Genomic DNA, 21,925 nt, shown 5'->3' on the forward strand with positions numbered 1-21,925 from the left:
GTACATTGTTACACATTAATACATTTGCCTGTGAACTTCGCTTTGGGATCAACACAACAAAGAGAAAAATTCAGAGGAATGGAAGCGTTTCATTATGGCAACCTTTGAAACAAAGCCTCGTGACTTCTGAAAGCATTTCATTTTCAAAGGGGTCTCTTTTTTTTTCCTTTCTGAAGCACAAAATGCTTCAACATTTAACCCCCAAAGGAAAGAAAAACAATGTTCTCTGCGGTTTAAATGAAAAAAATTGGGGAAGATTAGGAGTTAATTCACCAAAATCTATTAAAATATTATTTCTTTTATAGAAAATCGGAATTATACACTCACGTTTTTTACCCACATCCCCCTTTCAAATCCATTCTTTACACAGCTCGCTGTTGTCTCTTATCGCTGCCTGGTTCATGAATGATTAACCCTCGCTTCCTTTGAAGGCTGGAGAACAAAACGCCACCGTTCCAAGTCCCTTTTCTTGCTCTGGATGCACTCTGTGGCAAACCCAAGGCACTTTGTACCCTGCCCTGGAATATATTGACTCTTGTCAGATGGATCGGGAAGGCAGATGGGATCTTCCTTTATGATAGATGCTCTCTTAGTGAGCATGGAAGAGATGCAGCTCGTGATACCAGCAAACACCTGCTTTATCCCAGTATTCTGGTACCCACGTCTGGAGATGGTTCCCAGCCCTGCTACATCTCGCATAAACACTTTTCCTGGGAACAAACAGCTTTTTTTCCCAGTTGTATATAAACATAGACTGATGTTTTGTTTGTATAAAACTCATGCAAAGCCAGATGCATCCATAGCCTAACTAGTTAGACAGCTTAAAGCTTTTTCATGCCGCTGATGAAATTCTGCAAACTGTAGCTAATTTTTGTGCGTGCGGGTGGAGTTTCTTTCATTTTGTTTTGGTTTGTTTTTTTTCTTCCCAGCAACTGTCTTCTCAAAGCGCCTGTCTGTCCTGAAATTATGTCTCTCTGTGTTTGTCAAATGGGCAGGCACAGCTGGTGGACTTCTCCCCGTGGGTTAAATATTCTGATTGAGAGATCCTGAAGCTCTCGGCTCCTGTCTCTGCATATTAAGGTGACTATCTGCACTGTAGTCAGCTCAGGGCCCTGCAGGAGGGAGAATTAATTAATTAACTAGTTAATTAACTGTCAGGTCGCCAAATGACTGGAAGAAGTGACAAGACTGCTGTCTCCAGTCAGTCCCCTTGCATTGCTGTCCACTGCTTGTGCCAAAGCATGGTCTCCCATGGTCAGCTATGCATGGGTAGGTCTTGGCCCTTGTGCATGTTTTTCCCCTTTATCTACAAGATCCTGATCTCTGCTAAAAGAAAAGCCTTTTACTGGGCTTCTGGGGGTGGTTTTTTCTGCTTCCCCCCTATTTTCTTACCTCCTGGCCTGCTAACTGCAGTCCAATGTGCCTTTCCCAAACGCTGAGGAGAAGCGGTTGGGTCAAGAGTGCTCGTTGGATGGAGTTGGCTCAACCTGAAGGGATGCAGGTGAGAAAAAGGGAAATAAAATGTTCCTGTTTGGTTTATTTGTGTAATCTGCAGGAATTACTGCAACTCTCCTGCTGTTCCCATGGAAACAGATGTTGAATTGCAGGAAACTGCTACAGGTTTTCAGGACTTTTTTTTTTTTTTTTTTTTTTTTTTTCTTCCTTAAACAGTGACACCTCCCTTATCATTTCCAAGCAGCCTGGAAAAGCTCTCCTTTCTGAGGCACAAATCTGGAACATCCCTGGGCCTTTCTTGTCTTACACATCCCTCGAGATATCCTGAGAGGTCTCCTTAAGTGGCAAGCAAGGCGCTGCCGGGAAAAGATGCCATCGGGAGGAAGGTAAACTCCGCTTTCCTGATGCGTGGTGGTGGTGGGTAGCAGCGTGCATCCCTCCCTCCCTCCCAGCACCAGTCCTGCGCGGTGGGAAGGGCTCAGTGGCCACCGGTGCGTAGGGCTGTGCAATTTTCACTGCTCAAAAAGCATCTGCTGAGCGAAGCCGACGCCTGCCTTTGTACCAGGGCTCGGGTCTCTGTAGTGCATTGCATAAGCTCCATCCTTCCGAGACAGACAGTTATTTTCCAGCCTGTCAGGTCTGACTCATCCAGCAGGCAAGTCGGCAGGCAGGGATGGAACACCTGGGGCTTTGTGGCCAAGCTGCTGTACCTGTCTCCATGCTTTTGTCCAATTTAAACTTGCCCTCCTCCCCCGCCTTCATCTCTCATTTCATCTTTTGCAGATGTTGACGTGGTGCAGACTGTTCGTCGTGGGAAGGTAAGGCTGCATGCATTCATCTAAGAAATGATGCTGGCCAGTGAAAGGTCAATGAGGGTTTTTTTTTTGGAGTTCCTTTGTTGTTTTGTTCTTAATTGGGTGAATTAAATGCTTATGAAGATGAAAGAGTGTTTTAATAAATTATTAGCATCAGATATATAGGACTATGAGGATTATCAAGGCTTCCTGGCAGAGCCCCGTCAGGGCCACACCATCTCTGCTCCCTATTTTATCATCATCCATCATTTTATCACAATCCATCACGTTTCTGCTGCCGACCCGGGGCCCCAGCTGACCCCAGCACCCCACTCACTGGGTGCTGTACACGCAGTGTGGGGAGCCCAACCACAGGCACAAAGCAACAGGTGAAATGGGCAGACAAAAATCAGGAGGGAAAATGAAAATGAGATGAAGGGCTCGAGATCAAACAGCAACATAAAAAGCCAAAACTATGTAAAAAACCAAAACTATGCGTACACCCCAAAAAAAAAGCCCATAAAAAAACCTACCCAACACCCTCTACCCCCAACCCCCCCCCCCCCCCAGATTTAAACCAACCAACCAAAAACCCACCTGGGGTCAACCCCGGTGTCCTGAGCCCCGGCCCCAAAGTGTCCCCCAGTGTCCTGAGCCCAGGAGCTCCAAAGTGGTTTGAAACAGCCACCTGCTGCGTGGTTTCAGTGGGTTCTGTAAACCACAGCTTATGGCTGATTTTAAAGTGGAACCCACAGCGTAAGGCGATTGCCAGGGCCACCTGCAGTCTGTCACAGCCCCTTCCCCACCATCACCCGGAAAGGTCACCCAGCATCAGGCAGCTTTGAGCTGGTGCCCAGCACGAGTGCAGCGTGGGGATGGAGAGGAGCTGCCTCCCCTATGGCTTGAGGACCAGCGCATCTCACCAGCTTCCCCTTCCCTCCCCCCATGGAAATGAGCTTTCTGTAGTCAGTTCTTCAGTGGGTTGAGGAGAAGACCTTTTGTGGTTTTTTTTCTCTCTATCTTTTTTTTTTTTTTTTTTTTTTTTTAAACCTTCTGGGTTGTAAGCAAGGAGCTTGCAAGCTTGCTGGAAACCTTGCTCACCAGCTGCCTGGACTCATCTATAAACAGTCTGGTAAATAATAATAACTTACAAATACTAAGTGTCCAATAATGCCAGACTGCTAATAGCCCCCCTGTTAAAATCCAGTTTGATGGGGTCTTTTAAAATTTCTGAAGAAGAGAATGCCTTTGTAATAAACATCTTAACATTAGATTGGCCCTGTGCTTGAGGTTTTTATTTAAATGCAAATTGAATCCTCCCAACGGAAAGCTAACAGGAGATTAAAATAGCTGATAGGGGATGAGAATTTGCTTTATGTAGAGTCATTTGACTCAACTTCTTGTTGATTTCCTCATTTTTCTTATTTTATGGCTAGAGCTGCTTTCAGATAGCTTCCCATCTCCACCAGCTTGAACTATCAGCAAGAATAAACCCTGCCTGGATTGCTACAGGGCTGAACTTGGGGTCAACTCTGGGGGCTTCTGCAAGCCAGGGCTCCGCCTGACACCTCCTCTGGGAACTGTCACTGGTCGGGGCTGCAGGGACAAGAGTGTTGGAGGCACCGAGTCCCTCTGACATGGAAACGGAAGCCTCTTCCAGCTCTGGAAGCTGCAGCTTCGAAGGCTGTTGGGTGCTGGAGCACCTGATGCTGCTGCACGGGTACCAGCCGTGCCCCGAGTCATGCTGAGCCGGTGGGCACAGCTGTGTGAGCACAGTGCCGAAAGGAGAAGGCATCCCTGGGGGTGTCAAGGATGTTCAGAGTTCAGGGGGGTCCTGAAGGATTAGAAACATCTGCAAGCGCATCTCTGGGGAGGAGCTCTGAGGCTCGATGGAAGATGTGTTGAAAGGATCTTTCTCTTTTGCTTAGAAATGTTTTTTCGGCAAAGTTATTCTGCAACACTTTTAGGAGAAGAGTGGAGAAGTGGGTCAGGGAAGTGAAAGCCCAGCATGAGCAGCAGGCTGGGAAATGGGACCCCAAAGGGTGCTACATCCCACCGCTGTCTCTGCAGCCTCCGAGCGAGGTGAGCAGAAGCTCCGGGGCTGCTGCTGCCTGAGCTGCCCCCGCTGTGTCCTTGTTTTCCACACGGTGAGTGCCCGTGGGGTGCGTGTCCATCCGATGCCCACAGCAGCGCTGGGCTTTTCTCTCCCTGAGCAGTGTGGGGTCCCCCAGCTCCCAGCCGTGACCGGGACCCAGCTTGGGGCAGCCCCCCAGCCCTTCCCTCTGCCTCCTCCTTGGGGCAGCTCCCGCTTTTTAGCTGTAACTCCCTTCTTTTTTCTCATCAATCTGTTTTGTTTTTGCAGGCAGGGAGAGCCCCCGTTAGGGAACACCCTGTGCAAGCCTGGGGAGCCATAAAAGGCTGAAGTATGGGTCTTGTAACGCAGTGTGTACACACACGCACGCACACCCCTGCCTGCCAGCACCGAGGAAAAGACCAGATGGGGAAACACTCTCCCTCTTAATTGTCCTACGTATTCGGGAGGGTGAAGATTAGGGCTGCTGGATTTATGCTGATTTTTTTTTTTTTTTTTCTCTCCTCGCATCCCTCCCATGCAGCCCTCCCAACCCTGGCTGCTCCCAGTGCTGCTCGCATCCCCCTCGGCAGTGCTGCGGGGTGCAGGGAGGGACGGAGGGAGCAGGGGAGGAGGGGGATGCTTGGTGGGCACTGAGGATTTGGGTGTTGAAGTGGAAGAGTGTTTGGAGCGGAGAGCCATGCTCCACCTGGACTCAGCACGGTTTCCCAGGAGCTGTGAGTACATCCGAGCTTCCCGAGCCATCCTGGCAGGAGGGAGGGAGTTTCTTGATGGAGGTCAGTGGGTTATGCCTGGGGGGGGGGGGGGGGGAGATGCTTTGGAGGATGCTTCGGAGGAGGACGGCTTTCTCCTGCTGTCAGGCCAGGCTTTTAATAAGCAACCAGAAACAAAGCTTTGAGTTTGTGTTTCCCCCAAAAGAAGTGGGTTAAGGAGGGGGGTGGGGTGTTCCTTTTTTTTTTTTTTTTTCTTTCCTTTTTACTCCCCCAGTAGTCCCTAAATCCCAGTTTTTCAGCCTTTCTCCCAGACCAGGCCCCGGCAGCTGAGGCAGCCGACAGTGATGGGGGTGTGCCATGAGCTACCCCCAGCTGAGGTCTGGACCGAGCTCTTTACATTCCCTCCGGAGGGATGCAGCCTAAATACAGAGTAACAGGAGCTTTATAAACATAACCAGCGAGGCTGCAGGGCTGGAAAAAGACCTTCTGTATTTGACCCGTGCAAGAGAAGCTGTTTGCGCAGAGCAGAGGCAGCCTTTGGGGGCAAGGGAGGAGATGCAGGATGCTGGTGGGAATTGGACCAGGGAAGGGGTGCGCTTCAGTCTCGCAGGTGGGTTATCTCTTCCCTTGATGGAATTATAACTCTCTCCCTTGAGACAAACTGTGGTGTGAACAAATCTTGCCTTGTTCTTCTGATTCTTCAGCCCACCCGGGGACAAAAGGATGGTCTGGGCTCTTTCCCTGTGCTAATGAGTGCCAAAAAAAGAAACTGCTTTTGTCCCTGTCCTGTAGCCTGCTAAAGCTCCTGGCATCCTTCTGATGCACGATTGCCGTGCCGTAAGCCATGGAATATTTCTTTCCACGACCTCTCTGCCTTCCTCCTATTAGCAACTGCAGGAAATTGCTTTTGGCATGATGAGGCTGGAAATGATCTCAAGGGACTGGTAATGGGGGGACGGGGTGAAGCTGGGGAGGAGGTCACATCGGTCGCAGCCTGCTGTCTTCGCCTTCAGACTGCACCTCCTTATGTCTGCAAAGAGGGATGCTCAGAACAGAAGAAATGAAACAAGCTGCTTGTGAGTGCTGCTGCTTTTTCTTTGTTTGGTACAATTAATTCTCTTATAATTGCAATGTTTTTTCTCTTTCCTTTTGCCTTTCTCTTTTTGCCAGCTGGGTAATTTGCAGGGAACTAGTGGATTTTTTTGTTGTTGTTATTTTTCTGGGTAGCTGTTACTATGGCAAGGAAACTTGATTCAGTGTGAAGAGAGGTCAGAAATACCAGACTGAACATTTCATGCATGTTCTGTTTAAAGCCTCAGCTGCCAGGTTTTGAACAAGGGGAGAAGTAAAGGCACCAGGGTCCCTGGTTTTCAGAGGTGATTTTTAAAAAGCCTTGTCTGTTTAAAAGTTGCAGTAATTTCAAAACCAAGACTTTGGTATTATATGACCTTGTGGGTGAGGACTGTCTATGGAAAGGCTGTCTGTAACTTGTTCTGAGGGTCACCAAGAAGCAGTGTTAGGCTGGGTCACGTAGCACCCTGCTGCAGGTGACCACAGCAGCTCTTGGTCTTGCAGGACCCTGCAGGAGAGCGGGTGTTTGGGATGGGAGCTCAGGCTTCTCCCGTGCTGGGGGGGTTACAAAGGTGCCAGACTCTTCCAAAGACCCTGGTTCTGCTCAGAACCATGAATAAGTGGTGAGGATTTGAGAAAAGCCTGTGGGGGTGCTGAGCAATCTGGACTATTATATGATGGGGTTCTGGGCTCCTCTGAAAAATCTTTGGGTAGCAGAGAAATCAGCCTTATCCCTGGGAGAGGGATTTGTGGCTCCCTTCAGAGTGCTGAGAGGGGGGAAAATATGGACTTAGAGCCTCCTGGAACATCTGCCCCTGTGAATGTTGTGATTCTTGTTGGCTGTGTCTTCACTGGAATAAGGAAGGAATAAATTCCCTGATTTACAGCAGGGATTGGTATCTGAGCCCACAGGGCCTCTTTGTACTGTGCTAACGTTTATCTGAGAGTGGAAAAGGTGGCTACACCATGACATTTATACGTATCTAGAAGGAAAAGCAGCTCACTTCAATTATAGTGATTAATGGGGAGGTTTGGGTGCTGCTCCCACAGCTGAAACTTTTTCAAGGTGTTGTTTGAGATGCCCTGTATCCTGCTAACTTCCAGTGTAGGTGAAAACAGCATAAAGAAAATTATCACCGTGTTTCCCCTCCTTTCTCATAGAAAATTATCACCCTGTTTCCTCTCCTTTCTCATCACTTGCTGAAAATCCTTGATTCTGGCGGATGTGACACCAGGGCAGCTCCAGCTGCAGGTGGTTACCGTCGTTGGGGTTTTGAGGAGGGGCAGGTGGGTGGGGGGTCCCAGCTCTACCAGCAGCTTCCCTGTGTGGGTGACCTGAGCACCCAGCCCAGCAGGGAGCTTCAGCTCAACTCCCAGCAGAGCAGGTATGAGGGTCCCCGGCGAGCATCCTGTGCATGGTGTGCTTGGGCCCTGTGCACAGCATCCTGCGCATCCCACAGCTGGCACCTCTCGCCTTCTCCATCCCTGCTCCTGGGAGCAGGTGAGCAACGGTGGGTGGTCTGGGAGCAGAAGAGCTGAGCCACAGGGGACTGATGCTTCCCAGGGGCTGGTCCCTTCTCCAAACCAGGCATTGGATCCTGAGCCTGAAGCAGCACCGGGAAAGCACCCGAGTGCTGGTGTAACTTGGAATTGTGCAGGGAGGAGAGCCAGGAGCAGGCAAGCAGGGCAGAGCTGGACTGTGCCTGGCACCCTTGGCAGCAGGTGAAATTCCTGGGGATCTCCTTTCTGTGTCCCCCCCAGCCTTGTACCGTGACTGCTCTTCGGGACAGCAAGGGCCTCCCTGCACCGAATCCCTTTTAACTGTCTTCAAGCCTGTGCTGTGTCATCTCTCCCTGCTCTTACTCAATAGAGTACAGGCAGCCAAGACAGAGCTGAAATGAAGCTGCTCACTCCTGCCTGGTGCTGAGGAGCAGGAGCTGTGATTTCTTCTCTGTTTTTGTGTGCTATTTCCAGCATGTTGTTGCCCCTGTTCCTGCCTCTCCTGTGACGCCCGTCCTCAGAGCAGTGGGAACCGTCACCGCTCTGGCTAGCGATGCTGGCTGGATGTCGGGCTGCTTTCAGCTCAGCTTTGCAGCCCTTTCCTTGTGTTGGCTGGCACTTGGCAGGACTGCCCCGTGCTTATCTGGTGGGACATTTAGGTGAGTACAAGAGCTTTTTCTCCCAAGGTGGTGGTTTCTCTAATAGGCTTCTCTGTCAGGCTGGTGGCTGGCTGCATCTCTGTCTTAACCTGCTCCTGGTGACAGCAAGGGACATGTGGGCGTCTGGCAGCTGGCAGACAATCTGGGGAGCGGTGATGTTCTGGGAGCACAGCTCCTGGTGGGGCTGTGGCAGGCATCCTGGGTCTGATCCATCCCCAGATCCGCTGATGGGAATCTGGGATCATGCTACTGAACTCAGCGAAGCTGCGGGCCACCGGGTACGGCTCAGGTTGTGATGTTGTGATGGGATGCCAGGAAAAAGCATGGTGGTCTCCTGGTTCTTTGTGGTGCCCCTGAGGTGAGGGTTTGGGCGGGTGATGCTCTGCAAGGCACAGCCGGGATCCTTTGCTGGGGCTGCAGAAATGCTGGAGGCTTGTTGGGGTCAGTTGGACAAACATGATACAGCATCGGTTCGCACGGAGTTGTATCTGCCACGGGCTGAGTGAGGATTAGGGGTCTCTCCCTGTTTCCAGCCCTGACCCCCTCCCTGGAGAGAGTGTGTAAGTGTGGCTGGGAGTACACTGATATCTCAGGGTGGATATCTTCAGCATGAGTATTGAAATGAGGAATTTGGGAGTATCTCCATGGCTTTTCATCTTCTGGGGCCTTTTTGCGTTTCCTTTAATTCGGAGAGGTGTAAATAGGACTCCTTTTCACTCCGCTTGTGCGATGCGATATTGAGGGTCGTGCATCAGCTTGAAGAACACCCTGATGGCTGAAGGGTGGAGGTTTTGCCTCCGGCGGGGTTGTGTGCTGACCCTCTGCAGCTGAGGGAATTCCAGAATTCCAACCTGGAGTGGCAAAACTTCTAAATCCTGGAGAGAGGTGAGAAAGGAAGGAGAGGGAAAGCAGCCGCAGTCCGCAGCACCAAGCGCTGAGATCCTGAGATCTCTCTCCCTGTTCAGCCCGTCTATCACTTCAACACCCACCAGCACATATCTCTTATAAATCACAAATCGTTGCAGGTAATAAAAGCCACTAAACCAGGGGCTCTTTAAAATGAGCCCGATGTAACCTGTGAGGTGAGGAATGGCCTCTCCTTGGAGGGAGCACCTGGGTGCTGCAACACGGGGAGCTCAGCCCCGCGCACCCAGGGGTCCTGCTCTCCCACCTGAGCCCTGTCACCCTCCCGGTGGGTGCTGCAGGGCTCTCCCTGCCCAGCTGTGCTCCACAGCCTCTTGGCAAAGCCCCTCGGGGGGGTGTGTGTGTGGGTGCTGAGCTGTTGAAACAAGGGTTTCTCTCCTGCAAGAGTCAGGGCTGGGCACCAGAGTGGGCTCAGCACCGTGCCTGCCATCTCCTCCGATAGCAAAGCAATTACCATGCATTTCGATTTTAATGTAGCCGTTGAAGGAAAAAAATGTTAATGCTTCCAATTTGTGTGGTATAATTAAGTGATAATTCCCTCTGCCTGGGAGGAGAGCGTGGCTGCAGCGCACGGGGGTGTTGGGTCAGCACATTTTGGCAGCTCCCAGCTCCTACGGTGCAGTGCTGGCATTGCTTCCCGCTGAGATCCAGGTGATGCTGGAGAGGCAGAGACAAAGGGTGTGGGTACAGTGCTTCAGACTGACCTTGATTTTCTTTAAAGAGCATGAAAGAGAAGAATAGCAAGTTATTTGTATGCTAAGGCAGCTGAATTGATGCAGAGCCTTGTGGTTCTGCTGCTGCTGCGTGGTGGCTCTCTGGACCACAGCTGGGCTGAATTTGCAGGTCTTTGCCTGTTCTCATGAAGGACCTGCCCAGCACTCCACAGAAATACTCAGCCATCTCCAAGTGCTTTGAATAGCACTGTGTGCTGGTATGTTGAAAAAGAAATTTATTTTAGACAATTATGCTTCAGTTTTGGATAGCCTTAATGACAGCCGAGAAACTGTCTGGCACCAGCCGTGAGTTTCTGCTTCTGTCAGACATTTGAGTGATGCTGATTGTGTCTCATCTGCGTTTTTTCATTGAAGAAATGGAGGCACAGGGCAGGAAAATTACTTCTCGGAGGTCAGGATGCAAATTTGTCATGCTCCTGGAAATAGCAGCTGGCTCTGCTTTTCTAATTTGCTGGCCCGTGCTGAACTTGTCATGGTAGTGCATGAAATTCGCCTGGAAAGGGAATAAACTATTCATAAAGGGAATAGTCCAGAGATGCTTAAACTGCCAAGACAAAACCACCTGAGCTGGTCGGGTGGCGGGTGGTGATGCACATCGGATGACAAGGTGTTGAAGGGAAGGGGGACCAACAGCTGGTGAGCAGGTCTGCTGCTTGTCCCTTTCTCCTCTGCTGCTGGGAAGAGGCACAGTGTGGCTTGACTTGCTGCTGCGTTTCATCATTGCTTTTGTGTTCCTTTGTACCGGGGATGTGCGCATGTGCCCGTGCTGGGTCCTGCTGCTGGAGGGTTACAGCCCAAGGAGCATCCATGAGTTTATGAACCACGTTCTTTATGTGATAACTGATGTTTAGCTGACTACTGAAATGTATTTGGGAGAATAAGTTAAAAATAAACAGCCCTGTTTGAATTGATCAGTTCCCATGCCAGCTCAGACTTACGTGAAGAGACTTTTGATGGTGCTCGATCCAGCTGTTGGGGACCTGTTTCACTGATGCTTTTCCATCAGCCTCCTCTAATTCACACTTTCAGAGGAGAGGTAGGAACTAACCTGACCATGGAAACGGATCTTCCCTTCAGATGGGCCCTGAGGCTCAGCCCCGAGGCAGAGATGAGGAGTTTGTGGGGATGCTGCACTGTAGCTGTCTGAGATAACCGCAAACACCCTGGCTCTGGTCCAAGGGCCACCTCTGTCTCCCTGCTTACCTGACAGGCATGAATTTACAGAAGCAATAACGTGGTGTGCTGCATGCAGGATGAGTCTGGGGTACAGCAGCAACAGCCCGTGTGGATCTGCCCTGCGAGCAGCCTGGTGCATCCCAGGGCTTCTCCCCTTCCAGGGGGATCTGCCTCATTGCCTCACGCTGTGGTCCCCGGAAAGCAGGAAAGCATCAGGATACCCACTCGGATGATGAAGGCGCTGTAGGTGGCTGTTGCTAAGCTACAGGCTGTCTGCTCTGGCTGTCAGAGGGCTCCCAGAGCTGAAGGGCTGTGGTCAGACCTGGGGAGTAAGCACTGTGGCGGGGCAAGGCGGTGGGGTTCAGGGTGGAGATGACCTGTTCATGGGTCAGGGAGTTTTGCAAAGCCCACTTGTTTTCTCTCTGCTCCAGATGAAGCAGCAGGAAACAAGTCTGGTTCTCCTTTTTGGGAGAAGGGAGTCCATCCCCTTAAGAAACCCAAGGGCCGTACTAGTTGGTTGCTTTATTTGTGCTTGGGTGTCTTAGGAGAGAGAAAGTTGGCTCTTTGCATCCCATCCCACATCCCCACTGCTGTATCAGAAGAAAAAACACCTCCAAGCAGCAAGTGAGCTGAGGCACTGGCCCTGGGCTGGCTGTCAGCCAGGGGGCAGGGATGTGGGTCCAGGGGGCAGGGATGTGGGTCCAGGAGCAGAGCCCTGCTCTGCTGCCAGGGAAGCTCTTTACCAGGGGCTCGGTGGGACCTCAGCACCCACAGGGAAAAGTCTCAGGAGTCTGTGCATGGGGAAAAGAAGGAATGATGCTGTCCTAGACCAGAGCGGCGCTCAGCCAGCAGTCTGCCTTCTTTGGGTTTTCTTGGCAACTGCTCACTCTGCCCTACAGTCCTGCCTCCGAAGGCTTGTGCAGGCAGCATGTGCTGGGAGAGGCTGCGTCTGCAAGGGCACAGATAAATCTTATTTTGTTTTAAGGGCAATTGTTAAACAACCCCAGTTACACAGTGCAGGTGAGGTTGCTCAGTGTGAAACGCACCTTATTCCATGCTGGGTGAGCGAGCAAGCCCCTGCCTTTGTTCCTTTCTGTTTGTCCTCTCTCTGTCCTCCTGCGCTAATTAATCTCGTCTGCGTGCTTAAAGGCCTTTCCGAGAGAAGGAATGAAAAAAGACCGTGGGTTTCCAGCAAGAGCTTGTGCCTCTCCCTGCTGGGCTGGATCCCTTACAGCTCCGCAGATGCTCTCTGGATCCCTTACAGCTCCGCAGATGCTCTCTGGATCCCTTACAGCTCCGCAGATGCTCTCTGGATCCCTTACAGCTCCGCAGTGTGGGGCTGGAGAGGGAGTGCTGGCTTTCGCCTTCCCCAGCCGGGGATTCCTGGGGCAGGTTCTCCCCAGGTTCTGCCTGAGGACGTACACAGGGGTCAGGAGGAATAATCAGGTCAGAGAAGGAGGATGCAAGGAAAAGTTCTCCAGCAGGCAGGAGGACAGCCAGGGAAGTGAGCAGACAGCTTGCAGCCTCCTCAGTTTGAATGTCGCTTGGGGGCGGGGATGCTCAGGAAACAGGATAACAAACTGACTCCAACCTCTCTTGCCTTTTTTTTTTTTTTTCTCTCTCCTTCCTCCCTCTTTTGTTTTGTTTTATTTTTAGGATCAGTCTTGGCGTGAGCTTGAGGCAGATCTGGAACTGCAGGATTAATGGAGACGCAATGAGAGGTACCGGTCACTGATGCTCTGTGTCAGGGGGTGGCAGAGGGGGTGTGGGATGCTCAGCTCCCTGCCCTGCATCCTGAAGGGGCAGGATGGGTGTTTGCACTTCATGTTTCTCCCTTATTTTTCCCTGGCGCTTCCCTGCTCTGTTTTGCAGCATAGCCAGCCCCCTCCCTTGGGCCGGGACCGATGCTGCCTCGCTGCAGCAGCCACCATGGAGGTAGCTAATACCAAAGATTTCCAGTGGAAAACCCTCGCCCCGCTCCCAAGCAGCAGGGTCTACTCGACACTGGTGGAAGCCGGTGGGCAGGTGTTTGCCATCGGGGGCTGCGATGACAACGGTGTCCCCATGGACTGCTTCGAGGTCTACTCCCCTGAGGCTGACCAGTGGACCTCGCTGCCTGCCATGCCCACGGCCCGGGCAGGGGTGGCCGTGGTCACCTTGGGCAAGAGGATCATGGTGATAGGAGGGGTTGGAGTGAATCAGATGCCGCTGAAGATAGTGGAGATGTACAACATAGATGAGGGCAAGTGGAAGAAGAGGAACTCGCTGAGAGAGGCAGCCATGGGCATCTCGGTGACCGCAAAAGGCAAGGAGGGTTCCGTCCCTGCTGTGCCCTCCCAGGGCAGGGTGGGATGGTGGTGGGGTGGGCAGGGTTAGCATCGGCTGATGCATCAGGCACAGAAGCTCTCTGGGCAATGGCACACTGTTACATTGTTCTCCAAAACCTTTTCTGGGCTTCTAGAAGTATTTGTCATATCCCACCTGCTAAAGGACTCTTCTGTAGGCAACCAGTTAAACTCAGGGGTTGCCCAGTACCATCAGCCCTGCAGCTGTGAGAGCAGTGGCTGTGCTGGTACCTGGGGGTATTTCAGACAGGCCCAAGCTCCAAGGTCTCAAATAAAACCTCTCCATGGTTTTGTAGTAAATTCTGGTCTTTGTGTGCTGCAGATCCTGGAAAAATAGGAACAGTGCTGCTGGCAGAGTGCAGCCAGGCTGGGAGGACGCGGCTGAGCTGCAGAGCCAGGGTGAAGGTCTCAGAGCCGCGGAATAGCTTTGATTTGAAGAGGCATCTCTGGTCCAAACCCAGAACTGGCCAGAAAAAAGTCAGCTTCATGGTGGTGGGGTCAAACCATCGTACAAGGAGGGGAAGCAGCTGGCTTCGTGGGGGGCTCCTGTGTAGCTCCCTCTGAAAGCTTAACCACTGCCTTGAACAGGGCTTGTTAAACGGCTGCAAGGCTCTGCCTTATCAGCCCATCTCATTTTTTAATTTCTAAGCAGAGACACGGAGCATTGATTTCCTTTAGCATGCTCTCCCGTGCTTTGAAAAGCCTGAGGCTGGGAGTTGTGTTCCCAAGCAGCGTGTCTGAGGTCGGCCAGCTTCCCGCCGTGCCCGGGATTACGAATCTAATCTCCAGGCAGCTTCTTTGAAAGCTGCTTGGTTTGTTTGCTTAAGTGGGTTTAAAAGCTACCATCAAGGAATGCTTAAAAATAATATTTACCATCTTGGAGATGATTTTTCTCTCTGAGTATAAGCTTGCTTGACTGATATGGCAGGGTCAGTTTGGTGTGAGAGGCCAGGAACAGAAATAGCTGCCCAAATCCTTGCAGCGCGCAGGCTGGGCTCTGCTTTTCCAGCTGCTTTGTAAGGCTGCCCGCAAGGGCAAGGCTGCTGTCGCTGCTCTCCTGAATCTTGTCTGTGAAGTGCTTGTTGAAGGAGATAACGTGGGTGCTGTGCAGGTGGGACTCCGTTTTGGAGAGCCAGGTTTGCTGATAGCCAGAGGTTGGATGTGGCTGCTAGGGATTTAGTGAGGAACAAGTAGCCTCAGTGCCTTGGCTCTGGGTCCTCCGGTCTGGGTGGCAGAGCTGCCATCCTGTGCCAGACCTCGGCGGGGCAAAGCAGGAGCTGAGCTGATGAGCAGCAGCCGCTGAGGGGGGAGAGCATCAGCATTCCTGCAGGGACCAGAAGGATGCTGCGTTCCCCTCTGCCCTGGGGATGGGAGCTTGGGACATGCGCAGGGCCTGGGCAGGAGCGAACAATTCTGGTCCACATCATATGATGGCACGTGCCTTTTTGCAAGGGGGTATTTCTGATGCTTTCCTATAATAACGTGGGATTATTTTATTTTTTTCCCCCTCTTCTTGGCCCTCTCCAGACTACAGAGTCTATGCGGCTGGTGGGATGGGATCTGACCTGCGGCCGCACAACTACCTGCAGCACTACGACATGCTCAAGGACATCTGGGTGTCACTGGCAGCCATGCCCACACCCAGGTACGCTGCCACATCCTTCCTGCGAGGCACCAAGATCTACGTGCTGGGTAAGAAGCGGTCCTGCCTCCTCCTCCTCTTCCTTGGGCAGCAGCTCCTTTGATCTGAGCACTTAGAAACCTCCCTGGAAGAGTCTTTTGGGAAAGCTCTTCTCCATCACTGCCTGCTTTCTCACGCATTCAGAACCACCAGGCTTGCAGCTGTAGGTTTTGAGTGGGGCTAGCGCTGGGTTTGGATCCACAGCTCCCGAGCCAGCACCCACGAGAGCCCTTTCACCCTTGAATGCCCCCAGAGCTCGCAGGTCCCAGTGACCTCCCCTGTCCCAGGCCCATCCATGGCTGCTGGCAGCTGAGGGTCCAGCTGATCTGTGCCACCTCAATTTGCAGTCCTGCAACTGCGCTAACAGCCCTTGCCCTCAACTAGTGAGTAAAAATACTTCCATGTGTTTTATATCGGCAGAGTACCCTGCAGCTTCACAAAGGGTCTGCCTTTGGCAGAGGAAAGACCTGTTGTAGCTGGGAAACACTGGACCAAGCCTTTTGCAGGGGACTATTTTTGTAAGTTTCACTTTATGGAAAGGGTAACTAAGGCAGGGAAATGCTGCCGTTCACTTGTTGCCAAGTGGCATATCAGGATCAAACTACAGAAGTCCCGATGGCTCGAACGGCCAGACAGCCCTGGCTTTCTTTAGGGGTTACCAGAAAAGACTCTTTGATCTATTTTGCAGTTCGCTTGCTGCTGGCGAACAGTTTGTGGGCCCAATAGCGAGCACAGGCTCTGCCTTCAAAGGCACGCTGAGAGCATCTGAGCTGAGAATAGCTGTATTCATCTGCGTCTGAGGGGTGGAAGAATAATGCGCATCTTTGGTGGCGGTGGCAGCAGCTGCTCTGGCTCTCCTGCTCCATCAGGAGCTTGGCAGCCAGGCCAGGGCTTGCTGGGTTGCACTGGCACTGAACTCATCTGAATTGCAAAGGCTCCCTGAGCACTGATCCCTGCTCTGCTGTGAATTTGTCTTGATTAAATCCGTGCATACTAAACACCTTCCTGTGCCAGCGACCTGCTGCTGCCGGTGTGGAGGGGTGTGATGCGCTGAAAAATGAAGTGTTTCCATGCCATGAACCTGCAGTTGAAGGAGAGGGTGTGCAAGAGTGAGGAGTTACCTGGCTCAGCAGCCTCTCCCACAGGTGACTTGAGACCTGAGGACATCATAGGGGCTAGCAGCTCTCTTGCTCCCAGCTTGCTCCAGGAGGCTCCTCTGGTTCCTGCTGCCCTTGGCTTTGTGCTACGAGCCAAGCTGACCCTTTCCTTTCCATCTCCCCTGCCCCAGGTGGAAGGCAATCCAAGTACGCTGTCAACGCCTTCGAGGTCTTTGACACGGAGACCAGATCGTGGACCAAGTTTCCCAACATCCCCAACAAAAGGGCCTTCTCCAGCTTCGTGCCCACAGAAGACAAACTCTTCAGTCTGGGGGGCCTGCGGCAGGGACGGCTCTACCGGCAGCCCAAGTTCATGAGGACTGTGGACATGTTTGACATGGAACAAGGTGGGGGCCATCCCAGCTCTGTCCTGTACAGAGGAGCAGGGTGGGTGGCACATAAGGCTGGGCTTTGGGGCTTTGCAGAACGCAGAGCTCTCATCTGCTGAGTCCTGGGACTGCTGGTGCCTTGAGCTCAGCCACGAGGAAAGCCTGCGGTCAGGATTAACAAGCCAAGGCAGCAGACCGTGGTCCTGAGGCAGCTGGGTTCAGCAGCTCCCTCCCGACGTGGTGGTGGGGAAGCTGGCCCCTGTGTCGTTTTTTGTTTTGGGGTTTTGTTACCCCAAGGCACAGCAGCAAAACTGCACTTCCACAAGCAAGTAGGTCAGAGAGGCGGGTGGTTTCCCAGGGGTGGATGCTCCTGTAATACCCAGTCTGTCCTGTCCCTCCCAGGTGGCTGGATGAAGATGGAGCGTTCCCTCTACCTGAAGAAAAGGCGAGCAGACTTTGTGGCTGGCTACCTGAAAGGCAGAGTTGTCGTGGCTGGGGGACTAGGTGAGGCACTGGGGATGGTGGTAACACTTTAAAAGCATATGTGAGTCGCGTGTTATCATTACGGAGAGGAGAGATGCTGGCCTGAGGGAGCAGGGAAAACAGACCCCATAGTGGGATGGGGTCCAGAGCACAGACACTGTCCCACAGCAGACAAGGGATGCTTGCCGGTGCTTCCTGGGTGACCTACTGCCTCGATTTGTGCTTGCAGGAAACCAGCCGACCGTCCTGGAGTCCACAGAAGCCTTCCACCCCGAGAAAAACAAGTGGGAGAGCCTGCCCCCCATGCCCACCCCGCGCTGCGCCTGCTCCAGCATCGTGGTGCGCAACTGCCTGCTGGCCATCGGTGGGGTGAGCCAGGGCCTGAGCAGTGCCGTGGAGGCCCTCTGCCTCTCCGATTCCTAGCTGGCTGCTGCCGGCGGAGGACCCTGCAGCAGTGGTGGTGGTGCTGGGCAGGTCCTGGCAGCGCTGAGGCTGGTGAGCACCACCCAGACTGCCCTGGCAGCTCGGCTCTGCTTCGGAGCCTGCAGCCACAGGGATGCTGTTCCTCTCCATCCCAGGCACTGCTGGTCCAGCCCCATGGAGGGAAGAGCACTTTGGCCAGGGGTCCCCTCTGGTGGTCTTCAGTGCTCTGTGGGGAAACCCAGATGAAGGAACTGCTCGCAGCGCTGGTGTGCCGTGTCTCCTGCCAGCTGGAAGGACTCTGGAGACTGGGGCATGGGCAGTGTCTCCCTGCCACCGTCCTGACCCACTACCAAAGGCGGCATGTTCAGAGGTGTTAGGGGTATCCCCACAGGTTGGTGGTAGCTCAGGGAGAACCGGTGTGATGTTGCCCTCTTCGAGCGTCCTGGGATCTGTGCGTGCTTCCCTGCATGGATCCTCTTGGCTTGCAACAAGGGAAACTCCTAGCGTGCAGCCAGATTCAGGGGATTGTTCTTCTGCCTTCATAGCAAGGCTTTTCCTGCCAACCTGTAGCATCTGACTGTCGCTTTGGCAGAAGCTGGAGTGAGGGGCTCCTGGTGCTCCTGGGAGGGATGAATGCCCAAGGGACTGTTTTGGTTAGAGGGAAGACCTCACTTTTGGCACAGGACTAGCACAGATACTGCCTTTGCTGGGTTTCGTGTGCGGATGGCCTCAACCTACAATGTTCCAACCTGGGTTTTAGCTCCTTTTGATGGTTTAGGATCTCCTGGTCAGCCCTGGGAGAGAGGAGCAGAACTGAACTCTGGTTCTGGGGGCTGGCTTTGACCGTGGCTTTGCTGGCAGTGAAGCCAGAAGCCCCTGGCTGTTGCCCCCTCTCTGGTTTTGCTCTTGCCGGGCAGTTGCCGGGAGGGATGACCGAGCTGTCGGGTTACAATTCCAGCTTGTAGCAGCTGCACCATTAAAAGCTCTTTTCGGCAAAACCCTTGGAGCAGCCCAGCTACGCACTTCTGGGGGTTGTGATGGCGTGAAAATACGGGATCCAGACTGAAAACGGGGAGCGGGGGGACCGCGGTGATGCGTGCCCCATCCCTTGTTCCTTCCCGAGGTGGCACGTCCCCCTTTCCAGCGGTGCCCGGCGGGGAGGGGGCGGCGGCCGCCGGGGGCTCGGCCGTGCCGGGCGCTGCGGAGCACCGGGGCCACCGTGCGGCGGCCGCGGCAACGGCAGGGGCGGCCCGGGGGGGCGGGGGTCGCTGCGGCCCCGGGATGCCCCAGGCGAGCAGTGACCGGCCCCACCGGCTGCATCTGCCCCGGTGGGAGCCGGCCGGTGCCCTCCGGCCCCTCGGTGCCGGGGGGTCGCGGGTGGCTGCTTTGGAGCGCAGCCCTGTCAGCTCCCCGGTCCCCTCTCTCTGATCTCCAAATGCTGCGGAGCTCAGATGAAAGGGGAAAAGCACCAGCTCTGCCACCACCAACCCGCTCGCTAATGATTTACATCCCACCTGCTTGTCTCTGGCTGCGTATGTTGGCAGAACAGCGCCTGTCCCCATCCCCTGTCATGTTCCCATCTGTGGCCCTGGTGCTTTGCTGGGGTTTTTTTGCATCGTGTTTTGGAAGGTTGTAGAAATGCAAAGAGCAAACGGCAGAAAGGAGCTCTACCCCGATGCAGATACACAGCTCTGGCTGGGGTGGTGGAGCAGGTCACAGCAGCGCTGGGTTATGCTTTAGGCCCCTGGTGAGGAGCACAGAGCCCAGCGGGGACATGGTGCCACTGGGGAGGGCTCCAGGGTGAGACGTGCTGGGGGGTGAGGCTGCAGGGATGGCGAGCGGGGCACTGGGGCCAGGCGTTTCTGTCTAATGGCATCCCTGGGTGATTAAAGGTCTGGTGGGTCTAGCAGAGCTGAGGGAAGGTGCTAAGAGCATCCCTCTCTGCGCGTGCAGCCCTGGGGATGCTGCCTCCTGACCCCAGAAGGCTCATAAAACATCCCTTTGAACTGTAAAAATTTGAGGAGGATGGCGGAGGCTTGGAGGGAAAGGGGGAGCCTTCCCTTCTAGAAGAAACCCCGTGTCTCCTGGCACAGCAGATCTCCATTTCAGCTGCCTCCGCGCAGCCGAGAGTCTCTAGCAATTAACGAAGTGTTTTCCTTTGTCCTTAAGGAACCTTTCCCACACACGGCACAGCCTGCTGCTCCTCTGCTCTTGCTTTCTCATTAGCCCTGAGCCCTGCTTATTGCAGCGAGGCCGCGCTGGTCATGGCTTAGGGTTTGGTGCCACTGTGCTGGCTTTGTTAAGCTGGAGCAAGGGGAGGAGGAATCCGCTCCTTTTGTCTGGCTGCAGCACAGCTGGAGGCTGATCCTTTGCTTTCTCCCTCCAGAAAGGCTGAAGAGAGTGACAGACAAAGCACCGTCATGGGAGCAAACCCGCTCTAGGACTTAATGAAGAGATGTCACGGGCTGGGGACAAGGCTGGGGGAGACAGTCCGTAATCAAAGGCAGGGATGTGCCGAGCATTTAGAGGAGAGAAAGAAAAGCTCTCTGAGTCACAGCATAGACAGAAGTAGATCCGGGTCTGCTGCCTTTGTAGTGAAACCCAAGCTCTGGTCACCAGACAGGGCCCCTGCTATGTCCCCAGAGCTGCCGTGTCCCCAGCCAGTGGCAGGTCGCTCTGTGGCACTGGCTGCTCCTGGCTGGGGGTCCTTTTCCCCATGGTGGTGCTATGCAGAGCTAAGTTTTAACAAGAGCTTGAAATCTAGATGTCATTTGGACCTTTCCAGGTGTAGTTCCCACCCTGAGCAGCTCTCTCAGGAGTTTGTTTCCATGTCTGTCCCCATTTCAGGGGCTGGGGGGCTTCCCAAGCAGCCGTGAGCTCTTGCTTGCAACCCCCGGCATGTTCTGCAGCCTCCCCCTGCTCTGTCTGCTGGCTGCTCCCCAAGACCTGCCGGGAAAGGCAGCTGCCAAGACTTCAGACACTTCCAGCACGCCTCTGCCGCACCGTGCTTCCAGATAACACCCACTCGGAGACCTCTGTGCCTGAAAAACTGAAGCACTTTCCCTAGCAATGATGTTGTTTGCTTTTCACCAGCAGATCGTAAACGGCTTGGCAAACACAGAGAGGTCACCAGGCAGCGGAAATGAGTCCTGCACCTAAATATGTGGTCGGTGGCAAAAGTGAGGATTAGAGTGTAGGTCTGACTGTCCCTGTGCTGGGCTCTGCTTGTGGGAGCCCACCCCCTCAGTACAGCCCCTCTGATCTGGCTTTTGGTGGCTGGACGTCAGCCTGGTCGCGGATGGGGCACAGGGACCTCCTGGGGTCTGCCAGTGCCTGCCCCTCGCTGAGGGAACCTGGCTGTTCAAACTAATGGTCCTTAGTTATTTCTGGAAGAGGTTTCAAACTTGGAAGCATGCTTCTGAGCTGTTCTGCTGGGTGGCAGAGCAGCCCAAGGTGGGGCTGGAGGAACTCTGCTAATTAATCGCAGACTAACAGATTTAATAAGATTGCTGCAGAGGCCAGGGAAAATCAACCCAGAATTCAAAATGCAGAGTACGTTACAGCCTCTTGCCCCGGCACAAGCTCTCTGAGTGTCCACTCCAGACATCCATGGATGTGGCGTGACTGACCCTAAGCAGAAGGAACCTGACGGCAGGGACGCAGAGGTAAGCATGCATCCTATCCACAGCACTTGCGCTGCACCCCAAAAATGGCTTGGTGGATGCCAGTCCTGACCCCCACCCTCTCCTGGGCTTCCTCACTCTTGCTGGACCTCTCTGGGGGCTCATCCATGGATCTCCTCTGGGGCAAGGACGTGTCCCCTGTGGGGATGGTGGCTGCCCAGCAGGCAGCAACAAGCTGTTAGGAAGCACCAGGTTAAAGTCGCTTCTAGGCTCGCTGAAGACTGGAAGGGGATACTGTGGGACTCCAGCAACAGCCACCTTCTCGCCAGCCACCTGGCCTCCTTCGAGAACCAGCAGCTCTTCCCTGGCTGCTCTCAGCTTGGGGGAAAACCCTTCTAGTGGCTTGAGATCCCCTCCAAGAAGCAGGGGAAATCCTCCAAGTTTCCTCATTATCTCTACGGGCTTGATGGTGGCATTGACTAGTTGTAGCGTGCTGAGCTGGAGGATTGAGTCTCTCCACAGATGGTTCTTACAACTGCACCTTGAATCCTGCCATTCTCTGTGGTGTTCCTGTGGGAAACGGGGACTGCAGGAGATAATCTGCTTTTGTTTGAAACAAAAGGGCTGTGCCTGCCCTGCAGGTGATGGAGACGCCACTGTGAGCCAAGGCTGGGGAGCAGGGAGGTGAATCAGATGCGCCCTGACTCTGTGTGTAGGGTTGTTTGTTTTTAAGCAATGCCGTGCTTGTTCGGGCTGAGCGGTGGTG

The 21,925-nt window shown here is 53.6% G+C and overlaps 1 protein-coding gene and 1 long non-coding RNA gene across 9 annotated transcripts; both read left to right on the forward strand.

The window, feature by feature from the left end:
- Positions 1 to 904: 904 nt before the first annotated feature.
- LOC121098584 lies at positions 905 to 3,200 on the forward strand. The gene is made up of 3 exons (XR_005831295.1): positions 905 to 1,080; positions 1,672 to 1,841; positions 2,239 to 3,200. It is a non-coding gene; the product is annotated as an uncharacterized LOC121098584 (long non-coding RNA).
- A 1,362-nt stretch (positions 3,201 to 4,562) lies between these two features.
- KLHDC8A (kelch domain containing 8A) lies at positions 4,563 to 18,529 on the forward strand. Of its 8 annotated transcripts, XM_040616797.1 has the most exons (9): positions 4,563 to 5,057; positions 6,068 to 6,130; positions 8,100 to 8,284; positions 12,775 to 12,839; positions 12,991 to 13,423; positions 14,991 to 15,155; positions 16,433 to 16,648; positions 17,033 to 17,134; positions 17,343 to 18,529. In XM_040616797.1, the coding sequence occupies exons 5-9, from the start codon at positions 13,048 to 13,050 to the stop codon at positions 17,534 to 17,536; spliced, it is 1,053 nt and encodes a 350-aa protein (XP_040472731.1). In that variant the 5' UTR covers positions 4,563 to 5,057; positions 6,068 to 6,130; positions 8,100 to 8,284; positions 12,775 to 12,839; positions 12,991 to 13,047; the 3' UTR covers positions 17,537 to 18,529. The 8 variants fall into 8 exon arrangements, with proteins under 8 accessions (XP_040472731.1, XP_040472728.1, XP_040472729.1 ...); XM_040616794.1 differs by lacking the exon at positions 6,068 to 6,130 and having other exon boundaries at positions 4,563 to 5,117; XM_040616795.1 differs by lacking the exon at positions 6,068 to 6,130.
- The last annotated feature ends 3,396 nt before the right edge of the window (positions 18,530 to 21,925 follow it).

The sequence above is a fragment of the Falco naumanni genome, chromosome 17, assembly GCF_017639655.2.
Source record: "Falco naumanni isolate bFalNau1 chromosome 17, bFalNau1.pat, whole genome shotgun sequence".
Classification (NCBI taxonomy): domain Eukaryota; kingdom Metazoa; phylum Chordata; class Aves; order Falconiformes; family Falconidae; genus Falco; species Falco naumanni.

Coding starts and splice junctions, on each gene's coding strand:
- KLHDC8A (XM_040616794.1), top strand. CDS start 13,048: ATGGAGGTAGCTAATACCAAAGATTTCCAGTGGAAAACCCTCGCCCCG. Junction 13,424..14,990: donor CATCTCGGTGACCGCAAAAG/GCAAGGAGGGTT, acceptor GGCCCTCTCCAG/ACTACAGAGTCTATGCGGCT. Junction 15,156..16,432: donor CACCAAGATCTACGTGCTGG/GTAAGAAGCGGT, acceptor CCCCTGCCCCAG/GTGGAAGGCAATCCAAGTAC.